This window comes from Chrysemys picta, chromosome 3, assembly GCF_011386835.1.
Source record: "Chrysemys picta bellii isolate R12L10 chromosome 3, ASM1138683v2, whole genome shotgun sequence".
NCBI lineage: Eukaryota > Metazoa > Chordata > Testudines > Emydidae > Chrysemys > Chrysemys picta.
The window spans coordinates 4,898,050-4,911,305 of NC_088793.1; the positions used below are offsets into that span (position 1 = coordinate 4,898,050).

Sequence of the window (13,256 nt, forward strand, 5' to 3'; positions counted from 1 at the left end):
AAGCAAACCCCACTAGCTGATCTTTTTAAAAAAATCATGATTATTGGACCCATCACATGAGTTTTTGGGTGCTCACTTTTGCACTCTTGTGCCTGGCAGGACAGGACTGAGCACGTTCCCAAATCCCTTTACCCCATGAAAGCAGTTGGGCAGTGCAGGAGATCAGAATCTCTTGACACAGCAGCTCCCTTCACAAAGAACAAGAGCCTTGTGAAAGTGACTAGCTGGTCCCACACCTCTCAACGTATTATTTGTTTTGGTGACATGGCCATGCCTGAGGGCCGGCTGAGAACAGGGACCTGGTGTGCCAGCCACTGAACAAAAGGGAGGAGACAGTCCCTGCCCCAAAGAGCTAACAACCTAAATAGACCAGCCCTGTGGGAATGGGGCAGAAACTACAAGCACAGTGAAGGTCTGCAAATGCCCTTAGTGCCATATATTTTTATTTTTTAATTCTTTGGGTGGGGTTTAGTAAAAGTTGGGATTCTCTCTGAGACCTTTTCCACTCAGCTTATCCAGAACCCCTCGTCCAGTTCTGCGAGACACTTCATCCAGCTCTCTGGGATCCAAACACTGGGTTCGAATGTGGACTTGTCACTGAGCTTTCTTTATTGGCATTTCATCAAGCTACACCTGAGGTGGGGTCTTTGCCATTGGTTTCCATGGAACTAGGATTTTTCCCAGTACAATGTAGAGTCTTTTTACTACTATCCTCTCGGTGGCTGGAGCGAGGTTCCCCCAGGGATACAGGAGGGTTCTTTGAATGGGTCTCACATCTATTGTCAGCGTTTGTCTTGGATTCTGAGGGCCAAAGGCATCGCTAAGCTCCTAGTAGCCCGTTGGTGTCAGTGGAGTAGTTACACCAGGAGTGGATGTGGATGCCTTGTGCACATGCACTGGATGGCAGATCAATGCAAGTTGCACTAATTCCATACCATTTACACCTGGTTTCTGACCAGCAGCCACCCAACCTGTAACCTCCCCCACCATTTATATCCTTGTTGGGTCTGGCCCAGACACGTCCATTTACCCCAAGCTGCATTTGGCCCAACAGCGACATAGGAAACAAAATGAGTGGACTTTAGCAAATGGCAAAGTGCCTGTGTCCCCAGCTGGTTTCATAGGATAACGTGTCCCTGATAATCCGCGGCTGCCAGTGAACTTGTAAAGCTCCCAGTCTGTTTGCAGGTAATTCCCTGCTAGGAAAAAGGCTGCGTCTGCGAGGGCGATGGGTCCTGCCCAGTGAGATTCTCCCCTGGCAGTGGGGCAGGCTCAGGCCCTCGGCACCACTTACCCCCCACCTCCGGTTTCCATCCTCCTGGGCTGCATCAGCATCTCCCGCAGCTCTAGAAATGCCACCAGGTAACCCAGGGCTGAAGGGAAAGCCCCAGGGTTCTGGGCTGGGGAGAGCCGTGCCTGAGGCTGGCATCTCTATAAACTATTTTCCAGCTGGCATCCAGGCCAGGCTCAGTCAGTGTCTCTCACAGGGCCCCTCTGCACAGGCTCCTTGCCCACCCGTTGCTGCTACCTAGGGTGACCAGGTGTCTGGTTTTGGACCGGAACATCCGGTCAAAATGGGATCCTGGAGGCTCCGGTCAGCACTGCTGACTGGACCATTGACTGTCCAGTTGGCGGTGCCACGCAGCAGGACTAGCAGGCTCCCTGCTGGCCTCTCTGCCACACGGCTCCCAAGAAGCAGCTGGCATGTGCCGGCAAGTATCTTCTAGATGTTTGCAAACATCTAGAAGATAATAAGGTGATAAGTGATAGTCAGCATGGATTTGTCAAACCAACCTGATCGCTTTCTTTGGCAAGGTAACAAGCCTTGTGGATGGGGGGATGCTGTAGATGTGAGATATCTAGACTTTAGTAAGGCTTTTGATACAGTCTTGCATGACCTTCTCATAAACAAACTAGTGAAATGCAACCTACATGGTGCTACTATAAGGTGAACATAAGAACATAAGAACAACTGTACTGGGTTAGACCAAAGGTCCATCTAGCCCAGTATCCTGTCTTCCAACAGTGGCCAGTGCCAGGCGCCCCAGAGGGAATGAACAGAACCAGGGCCGGCTCTAGGTTTTTTGCTGCCCCAAGCAAAAAAAAATTTGGCTGCCCCCCCCCAGCCCTGGGCTCTCCCCCTTCCCCCCCAACTGCACCCTCCTGCCACCCCAGCTCTGGGTCACTGGTAACTCACTCCCAGGGCGAGTCATTCAGCCAGAATTCTGGATGTGCACAGAACACAGACAGGATTGGTTCCCATATGGTTACAGAACTGCAGTAAAGTGGAACAATTTTCAGCTTGTGTGATTGGAGGATATCTGGATGCAGATTATAAGACTGTCCTACATAAATGAGGAAAAGTTGAGGTGCCTTTATTATTCTTTTGTTCCCTCTTTCTTTCTATGGGGAATTTGCCAATGCAATATTACTGTCTTCCTTTTAAACAAACAAACAAACAAACAAAAAAAGGCAATGGCTGTTGAAAATAGCAATTCCAGTCCTAATAACCACCGGGAAGCATTTCTTGCTCAATTTATTCTATTTTTTCTACAGCAAGTTCCAGTGGATCAGTATATTTGATTTGGGAGAAATGAAGTAACAGCTGCCCAAATTGAGCTTGAGCCCTCCTGAATTTTGAGGTGTTCAAATCTGGAAGGCAGGTGCTAGATTCTCTTTCTGAATATTGGCTAAATCTGGAAAGGAAAAGTCAATTTCTGCTTCCATGGCTCAGAAGTGGAAATCCTCCTACGTGCCTGGTACTGTATCTAAAGCTGCCCAGTCTAGTAGAGCCTCCCCTCCCTTACTTGTCATGTTAAATTCTAGTGGGATCCATGTACCTGCCTTGCTAGGCTTCAGATAGAGAGGTGCAATGTCCATTTAGTCCACCCAATTCTTTCTTTGGGGGAGAGCCCAGGGCTGGGGCGGCAGGAGGTGTGGGTGGGGGCCAGAGCTGGGGCGGCAGGGGTTGTGGGCGGGGGAGAGCCCAGGGCTGGGGCGGCAGGGGGTGCGGGGGGGAGAAGAGCCCAGGGCTGGGGCAGCAGGGGGTGCGGGTGGGGGGAGAACCCAGAGCTGGGGCAGCAGGGGGTGCGGGTGGGGGGAGAACCCAGGGCTGGGGCAGCAGGGGAGTGCGGGTGGGGGCCAGAGCTGGGGCAGCAGGGGGTGTGGGCGGGGGAGAGTCCAGGGCTGGGGCGGCAGGAGGTGCGGGGGGGGCGCAGGGGGGAGCCCAGGGCTGGGGCGGCAGGGGGTGCGGGTGTGGGAGAAGAGCCCAGAGCTGGGGCGGCAGGAGACGTGGGTGGGGGGAAGAGCCCAGGGCTGGGGCAGCAGGGGGGTGCAGGTGGGGGCCAGAGATGGGGCAGCAGGGGGTGTGGGGAAGAGCCCAGGGCGGGGGCAATACAGGGGTGCGGGGGGAGCCCAGGGCGGGGGGGGAGGGGCAAAAATCCTAGAGCGGCTCTGCCCCTACCATTCACAGCAAGCTGCAGATTTCAGTTCCATACTCCTTCCCCCTCCCTTTCCTGTTGCTAGTGGCCAAGGGAATGCTGGGAAATGTAGTTCTTTCCCTGCTCCCGGGCTGGCTCTATAGGCAGGGAGCTAACCCACCAAGGAACTACAGCTCCCAGGGCCCCCTGTTGGGTCTCAGCTCCCAGGCTGGATTCTTGCACCGCTGCAAATTTGCCGCCCCAAGCAACTGCTGCTTTGCTGGTGCCTAGAGCCGGCCCTGCTCCTGGAGCATTCTGACAACCACCAAACAGCAGTCGGGGGAGGAGGTGGGGCAGGGAGAGCTTGGCTGCCAGTGGGTGCAGGGCACCCACTAATTTTTTCCCATGGGTGCTCCAGCCCCGGAGCACCCAGGGAGTCAGCGCCTATGACTGTTACCACTCAAGAGAGAGCTCTTGGAGTCATTGTGGATAGTTCTCTGGAAACATCCACTCAATGTGCAGCGGCAGTCAAAAAAGCAAACAGAATGTTGGGCATCATTAAGAAAGGGATCGATAAAAAGACAGAAAATATCATGTTGCCTCTATATAAATCTATGGTACGGCCACATCTTGAATACTGTGTGCAGATGTGGTCGCCCCATCTCAAAAAAATATATATTGGAATTGGAAAAGGTTCAGAAAAGGGCCACAAAAATGATTAGGGGTATGAAACAGCTTCCATCTGAGGAGAGATTAATAAGACTGGGACTTTTCAGCTTGGAAAAGAGATGACTAAGGGGGCATATGATAGAGGTCTATACAATCATGACTGGTGTGGAGAAAATAAATAAGGAAGTGTTATTTACTCCTTCTCATAACACAAGAACTAGGGGTCACCACATTCCTGCCCAGGTAAAGCAGTTTCTGGAATGTCTGTGTTTCCCCTGGGACTAGAAGGGAAGAGGGAATGTGAGAAATGGGGCACTTTTTGCACCACACTGGTCCCCAGAGAAGGAAAGAACAAAGATGGATACAGAAGGAGACCCAGCAGAATTTGAGTACCCCTGGAGGGAGGGAATACAGATTGTGGTCCTTTGCTGAAGACAAGGGGACTGGTGGAGTTAGAACTAAGGGGGAAGACAGATGAGGGGTGGCCAAGAAACAGAAGAGAATGAGAAGGGGAAAGAGAAATAGAAACACCAGGGACAAAAATAGGAACAGAAAAGACCACATAGAAATTCGGAACGGGGGATGGACATGGGCACACCAGAAAATAGGAAAGAAAGGACAAGTGAGGAATGAAAGGATGGGCTTTTGGTAAAGGTCCTAGCATGGGACTTGAGAGTTCTGGGTTCAATTCCCTGTGTGACCTTGGGCAAATCACTTAATCTCTCTGTGCCTGAGTTCCACACACAAGTTCTTATCACAACTGGAATCTGAACTTGCTCAGGGCTTCTAGGTACTGTGTAATACAACTTAATAGGAAAATCAACTGAGGGATGGAAAGAGTACTTAAAAAGGGAGGGTAACAAAACAGAAGAGTGAATCCTTTAAAAAAATTAAAGGACCGCCATTAAAAAGGGAGGAAAGAGGGATAAAATAACCAGAAAAAAGAAAATGGAAGTCTAAGGAAAGATTGCATGTTGGAGAAATTAATAAAACAACACTCACTGGTGGATAGAGCAAAAATATAGACAATTAAGGACCATAGACTTTGTTGAAGAGTAGGGTGACCAGATAGCAAGTGTGAAAAATCGGGACGGGGTGGGGGGTAATAGGTGCCCATCTAAGACAAAGCCCCAAATATCAGGACTCCCTATAAAATTGGGACATCTGGTCACCCTACTGAAACCCTGGTCCTATGGGGTGAGTGCATAGACGTGATTTGGATTAGTGCAGTGTGTATTGGGTTTGGGGGACAGGGTGGGGATAGCAATATTTTAATTTTTCCTGGGTGAGCGCTGGTAAAATGTCAGAATATTTCAGTACATCAAGCTTCAGGAAACGATCTGATGGAGGGTAAATGTGTTCATGAGGAAGTGACAAAAATATGTTTCCTGTGTTTAAATCCTTCTCTGCAGAGGAGATAAACCGTGATGATCCAGTTCAGAGCGCCCCTGTGAAGGAAACACACACCAAGATGGAAGAACTGGGGCAGAGACTCAATGAATTGGGACTGAGTACACAGTACTGGCTGCCCAAACTACAAGACAAATTGGGAATTACCTCTGCACAAGCTTTGAAACACCTAAGATATGAAGACTATTTAAAGCTGGAGTGTGAAGTAGAGCACCCATGGGAAAAGCAGGCTCTCCGAACCCTACTTAACATAGCAGAGAGCAAGACAACAATGAAGCAGCTGCAGGAGCAGCGCTTGGAGATGCTAAAGAAGAGGCAGGAGCAGGCTAAATTAGCACTTGAGGGATTAAAAGAAATGCAGGAGAAAGGCAGAAGCCGTCATGAGGAAGTTGTTAGAAAGAAAGAGGAGGAGCTGCAGGGAGCTATGGACATCGCCCCAGAGTATTGGGCACCAGCTGAGAAGCCTTTGAAGGAAGTGATAGAGAATGTGCACAAACAATTAGACCTCCTGGAGGAGTCGGTGTCCCACAGTGAGAATCTCCCTGACAAGGAAGTTTTGAGATGGGCGTCGGGAGGGCTGGCCCTGCAGGGCATTTATAAAACCAAGAAGCTTGCAGAGATGGTGGAGAAGCGAGAGCAGCTCATAGACATCCCAGAAAGATTCGAGCTCTTTGGTCCAGAGCAAGGGCCGTTGTTTGAGAAGAAGGAGTTTTCATCGGCTGAAGCAGAATCCACATTCACAAAGACCATGGAGAAGCTGGGCTTCAGCATTAGTGTTGCAGCCAAAGGTGGATTTTGGGGGTTTAGTGCTGAAACCAGCACAGATTACAGCAGCTCTTCAGAATCTGAAGAAACCCACAGGTCCCGCTCTGAGCACGCTTATATTTGCACCACCAAGTACAGCTACATCCCACTGGCCTCATGCTACTTCCCCAAGGATCAGCTTCGACTTTCCAGTGCAGCACTGCAAGAGTTAAAAAAGATCGAGCAGCTTTTGAGTCACACCCCAGAGCCGGACAAGCTCAACTTGCTGAAGAGCAGGGGTGGGAGTTTCTTCAAGAGATTCGGGTCTCATGTAAACCAGGGCCCCCTTCACTTGGGTGGGATATTCTGGTGGAAAGCGTCTTCTGAGGGATTCCGGGCAGAGCAGCTGGACGAGGTGAAGAAACAAACATCTGATGCACTCAGCTCCTATGTTGGGGGCAGCTATAGTGGCTTTGGTTTGAGCATTTCAGCTGGTGTTACTGTGTCAAAATCAGGTTCTGAAGCCTCATTTCAGGGCACAGATCGAAAACGCATGCACACAGAGATTCAGCTGTTTGTGACCAAGACAGGAGGCCCACCAGAGACACATTCTCTCACCCAATGGCAATCTGGGCTCGTGACCAGTAACAAAACCTGGAGTGTCATTGACCGAGGCTTTCAGCTAATTCCTGTGTGGGAGATCATCCTGTCCAATCACAGACAAGATTTTAGAGATGTTCACCAAATCAGCAGCAGTCTCAGAAATGCCTACGAAGTCCTAACTAACCAAAGCATCGGTACATTGTTTGGAGAGGGATTAGCCAGTGCTGTGGATGAGGCCAGATTGTTCTTAGAGGAAATGAAGTCCTGGGAAGTCACTGGGGATGAAGAACAGCTGGTGACTCTGCTCAATTTCAAACAGAAGCTGACTGAAAAAACAAAGAACTACAGTGTATGGATTAACATTTGCCTGTCGGATAAAGTGCTTCAAGACTTCCTGGAAAATACAGTTTCACTGTGCAAAGATTTGCCGGCACAAAATACTGTGTACATGAAATCTCTGCTGCGCTGCCTTCTGGATCCTCATGTCTATTCAGTTAAGAATTTCCCCAAATCTTCCTCCATTATGCAGTGGATCTTTCAAGAAGAAAAAAAGCAGCAAAAAAATATGTCTGTCTCTGAATTTGCTGATTTTATTCAAGTCCTGCAGGAAATGAAGGATTACATACAGGAAGTTACTTATGACCCTATGTCCTCTGCAGCAGCAGTGCAAGAAGCAAAGGTAAAGGCCACCTTAAACGTGAGCTTAGCTTTGTCTTCCTTTCTGCAGGCTCTACGGGAGAAAGAGCAGACAGACATCGAGCTGTTATTACTCTCAGTTGCAGCCAGCACAGGATACCATGTGGAAAGTCACACTTTTCAGTATCTCCTCGGGTGCCCAGAAATTAACTTCATGTTAAAGGAAATGCAAACAGCACACGAGGAATATTTGAGTCACAGGGATCAAAATGTTTCCAGAGCTCAGGCTTCCCTGCTTTTGACAGGTCTGACAGTGACAGCTGAATTCAAAAATGTAACTCCGGAGGAGAAGAATAAACGTTTGACTTTTATGAAACATCACATGGGAAAATTACTCTCTGCAGAAATAGCAAATGTTCTTAGAAAGCACAATGAACGGAATGATTGGGACATATTGGAAAAAGACTTAAATTGCTTTTTAAATGGGGATTTTGAAGCCGCAAATGATAATTTGCAGAAACGGGATATAATAAAAGAACTAGAAGACATCTGTCAAAGAGCAAAACCATCAAAATTAGAACCAAAAGTGCAATCTACTGATGCTGAAATATATGAACCTATTGAAAACCAAGAGTTCCTTAATTTAATGAAGCGACTTGGACTTGAAAAGTACTATCCAAGGAAAATGGGGACAGACAGTTTCCATATAATTTACAAGACCTCTTTACATGACAGCCAGCCCAGCACAGAAGATAAGCTGCCATTTTATTTTTTGCAAAAGCTGTTAATGGTGGACTATCGGGTCAGGTATTTGGTTTGTAAGGATGACGGTAAAGCAAAAGAAGATATAACCAGGGCATTGAACACCACAGACAAAGAGAGTGAATCCTCAGATATATTTGATGACTTTTTTGATGATTTTAGTGAGGGAGCCAATGAATCTGCTACAAATCAGGGACACGTGCACCCAATGGACATCCAGATGGCAATTTTTCATTGTGCAGATGATTTCATGAGACAATATGTTGCAACAAAGCTCGCTTTCTGCCAGTTCGCACTCCCACTTCTGGTGCCAAATCCTTCTACTTCACAAATAGAATTCCCTCTTTGGGCCCTTAGCCAAGTTAAAAAGAGCTGGAAAAGTGCTGAAAAATCAGGACTTGAGAGTACCATTCAAAATTATAAAAACAAACTGATTTATCAAGCAGATACACCTGTGGTGTCCTTCACACGGATTGGTCATTCACCTCATTCTTCTAAGTCTCAGATCCTGAATGCTCTGCTAAGTAAGCACAAACATGACATTTTTTTCCACCGTCACTGTAGAGGCAGCAGCAAAGATTGTGTCCTGATGAACGGGGTTGTGGAAATCTCCTGGTACTGTCCAGGTGGAAAGGATGATGACAGATTTGACAATTGCATCGCCTTCACTAATCTTCACGGGGATGCACGAGAGCACGAGCAACAAGTCACATTTTTACAGGAGATTGCTTCTATAAATGTGGTTCTCTTATCAGATACAGATCAGAATGACAAAAGGGGCAAGCAAATTATCCGTGATCTTTGGCAATCTCAAAAGCCTTTGATCTGCCTTTTTGCTGAAAAAGAGAACATTGTGGCTGGTAAATCAAGTCAGAACATAAAAATAGCCATCAAGAACAGAAACGAGGCAGAATTAATAGATGAAATAACAGCAACAATCAGAGATTTTCTGGCAGGCTCAATTGCCACTTGTAGTCTTGATGCTTGTGTAAAAAGTGCTCGTGAGCATGGCTTCCTCATTGATGAAGACAAAGAAGAGTGCAAGGAAGCCAAGTCAAAGGCACAGGCATTGATGGTCCTCTTGAAAAAGCATAGCTTAGCAAGCATGAAGGAAGAGCTATTGCCTCTTCAAGGAGAGTTATGGCACAAGTGGTGTAAGAAAGATAAGGAACTTACTCGCTTGCATGATAAAAAGAATAGAAGCATTGAACAGCACCGCAGCCAAATTGAATCCGATAAATATGCAATACGACGTGATCAGTTAAGTAAGGCATTCCCCCTCAATGACCTAATGAAGTCAGTGCTTGAATTTCTCCAGTCACATCCAGAGGCCACTAAAAAGTACTTCCTGCAATGGATGAAAGTGTTTATGGATGAATTGTCCTCTGACCGCCTTGTAGATCTTCACCAGAAATACCACAAATTATGGTCTGAAATACTGATAAAGAAAAAAAAAGAAAATGATTTGAAAACTAGATTGCAAAATGATTTAGAAAAACTCTCAGCCGAGATAAATGATTCTACAATTGGCCTTGAACACATTTTGAGAGAGGTAGGTCAGATTTATGAAGCTCTGGATGCAATGGTCCAAAAGGATAAATGTTTTCTTGAATTACCTCAAATTGCAGCTGACCTGATGGTTTCAGGTTATCCCATCGAGCTGATGGACGGCGATGCTTCATACGTGCCATTAAAATGGGTCGGAGCAGTTTTTGACTCATTAATTGAGAAGCTAGGAGACAGAAAGGTGTTTGTTCTTTCTGTTCTTGGCATTCAGAGCACTGGAAAATCAACACTACTGAATTCCATGTTTGGTCTTCAGTTTAGTGTCAGTGCAGGGAGATGCACCAGGGGAGCATTCATGCAGCTGATTAAGGTGGATGAGAACCTCCAACAGGATCTGAACTTTGATTACATACTAGTTATTGATACGGAAGGGCTCCGGGCCATAGAGATAGCCAATAAGTTGTCCCTTAATCATGATAATGAGCTAGCCACCTTCGTCATTGGTATTGGCAACATGACTGTGATCAATATCTTTGGAGAGAATCCTTCTGAAATGCAAGATATCCTGCAGATCGCTGTCCAGGCATTTCTGAGGATGAAGAAAGTAAATCTCTCCCCAAGCTGTTTGTTTGTGCACCAAAATGTTGGAGAAATAAGTGCAAAAGGAAAAAATATGGAAGGACAAAGACGCCTCCAGCAAAAGTTAGATGAAATGACAGTTACTGCAGCCCAGCAAGAGTTCTGTGATGTTACCTGCTTTAGTGATGTTATCCGATTTGACGTGAAGACCCACATTCATTACTTTGCTCACCTCTGGGAAGGAAACCCACCAATGGCACCTCCGAACCCCAGTTACAGCCAAAATGTGCAGGAACTAAAGAGTTATATTCTCAAGGCTGCCAAAAAGGAATCTCGGGGCAGTGTTTTAAGGCTGTCGGGATTAAAAGTCCGAATCGGTGATTTGTGGAATGCTTTGTTAAATGAGAATTTTATTTTCAGCTTTAAGAACACGCTGGAGATTGCGGCCTACAACAGGTTAGAAACAATGTTTAGCCAATGGACCTGGCAGCTGAGAAGTCACATGCTAGAGCTGCAGATAAAACTAAACAATCAAATCAGGAACAGAGAAATGCTCCAAATCACCAGAGAAAGCCTTGAAGAAGGAGTTAAAAAAAAATATGGTGCCATCATGGATCAACTCGAAAAGTATTTCAGTGAAGAGCCAGATGCTGAAATATTGATTCAATGGAAAGCAAACATAGAAATTAAACTGACAGATCTTAAAAAGTCACTTATTGATGAAACTATGAGGAAATCTGAAGACCTTATCAGACTAAGGAAGAACCAAAGCAAACTGGATGAAAGGAAGTCAGAATATGAAAATGAGCTATTCAAAAAGAGCCAAGAGTTGGCTCTGTCATTAAAAGGCAAGAAATTGAGTGAAAATGAACTGAGAGAGAACTTTAACCACCTATGGGGAAAGTGGGTCTATGAAGTGTCCTCTGATGCCCCTCCTGCTACAGAGCCTAACATCAGGGTTGATATAGAAAACATCCTGCTCGAGCGTTTTGAACCAAAGTCTGTTATAGCAGAAAAAATTAAGGCCTGTTCTAGCAAGAATATGTTTTCCACTGATTTTTCGAAGCATGTCACCATAAAGAAAACATTGTTTGTATTCAAGAAGACTTTAGAGAAGTGTGATAGAGACACCATAGAGCAGGTTACAGGTCGCATCACACAGGGGGTCAGAGCAATGATCGATAGTAAAGAGCAGCAGAGACTGGATTACAGTGCAAGTTACATTCATGAAATACTGAATAAAATAAGACAAGAGGTGGTCTCTGCATCTAATAACCCAAAGTACACATTTAATAATGATTACATAATAGATTTATCAGTATTTTTATGCAAAATGGCAAGAGAAAGGTTTGAAGACCTGCACAGAGCATTTAAAAAAGCAAATGATCCAACTGTCTACCTGGAGAGTAAAAGAGAAGATTTCTTCAAGTGTTTTCAGATTTCCTGCCAAGGAGCAACCTCCATCGCAACATTTGCTGATTTCTTATGCACCAAGCTTGGTGCAGCTCTCCGCCAGGCAGTCTATGACAAGACTGCCATTGACATAGCCAGTGAGATGAAGTCTACACTTCCAGCTTTCAATGGGAACAGATCCAAACTAGAAAACTCTATTCTTGTGTATCTGGCAGAGAAGGAAGACTTTGAGGAGTACAAGCGATACATTCAATTCCCAAAAGACTTTTTTGAGGATTTTATCAAGCAACATGTTGATGATTATTGCTTAGACAAGAACAATCCAAAACTGAAGAGTTTCCTAAATAATTCCCTTGATTCTTTCCATACTCTTGTCCTTTCAGCTATTCGTGACGCAACTGAAGTTACTAAAGACAGACGTGGCAACGTATCCTTATGGCTGGATGAATTTTGCAGGAGACTGCTACAGCATTTAACCCTTCCAAGAGATGATCTAAAAAGCATTGAACATCAGGAGGTAACAGATATAGAGTTTCTTAAGGAAGCAATGAGTAAAGCATTGGCTCCTGTGGTAGAAAATCTAAAACAAGACTTTGCTGTCATTGATATGGGGCCATTTTCAAGAAAACCACATGAAATACTAGCTGAACAGCTTGGTGGGTGCTGGGAGAAGTGTCCCTTTTGCACAGCTCCTTGCACAAACACCATAGCTGGTCATGATGGAAAACACAGTGTTCCTTTCCATCGGCCTCAAGCTGTGGATGGTGGGCACTGGCATAAAACAGACAATCTAGTTATTGATATTTGTTCCAGTCTTGTAGCAAGTGATTGCCTATACATACTTAGTGAAGATCGACACATTCCATACAAGAAATACTGGGAAGGAGGATCTCCTTATTCGGACTGGAGCATCACATCAGACAAGTCAGAGCAGTCTTACTGGAAATGGTTTGTGTGTCATTTCAAGGCAGAGATAGAAAAACTCCATGGTAGAAAGTTTGAAGGCAAAGGAGAAATCCCTCCTCAATGGAAATACGTTACAAAGGACACTGTACTCTCTGAGCTGAAAAATTGACAACCTTCAGTCAGTCAGAAAGAATAACTATAGGTTGATATGCCATTAGCTTTACTCCTTTGGAAGTGTATGTAATGACTGTTTTTAAATATTACTGCTTTAGAGAGTTAGTCATTCAAGCAAATCTATATTCCATATTTGGAGAACTTGGAGAAATATGGGCAGATTATTAACTTCAGTATGGAGTAATTTAGTTGCATCATTATAGCTTCAGATCCGGGTAGGTTTCTTAACAGAAATATTCTAACTCAATCACAAGTTGTAGCAGGGGAGTTTTTCTTTATGCTTGTCATAATTATAAAGGGAAGGGTAACAGCTGTCCTGTGTACAATACTATAAAATCCCTCCTGGCCAGAGACTCCAAAATCCTTTTACCTGTAAAGGGTTAAGAAGCTCAGGTAACCTGGCTGACACCTGACCCAAAGGACCAATAAGGGGAC

The 13,256-nt window shown here is 45.6% G+C and overlaps 1 protein-coding gene across 2 annotated transcripts in view; it reads left to right on the forward strand.

Annotated features, from left to right (window-relative positions):
* The window catches only part of LOC101950295 (interferon-induced very large GTPase 1), a 34,952-nt gene extending 22,016 nt beyond the window's left edge, over window positions 1-12,936 (forward strand). For both annotated transcript variants that reach the window (XM_065587366.1, XM_065587365.1), the window contains one exon: window positions 5,501-12,936. In XM_065587366.1, coding sequence (XP_065443438.1) covers window positions 5,560-12,816 — 7,257 coding nt within the window. In that variant the 5' untranslated portion in view covers window positions 5,501-5,559 and the 3' untranslated portion in view covers window positions 12,817-12,936. The remainder of the gene's footprint in view (window positions 1-5,500) is intronic.
* The last annotated feature ends 320 nt before the right edge of the window (window positions 12,937-13,256 follow it).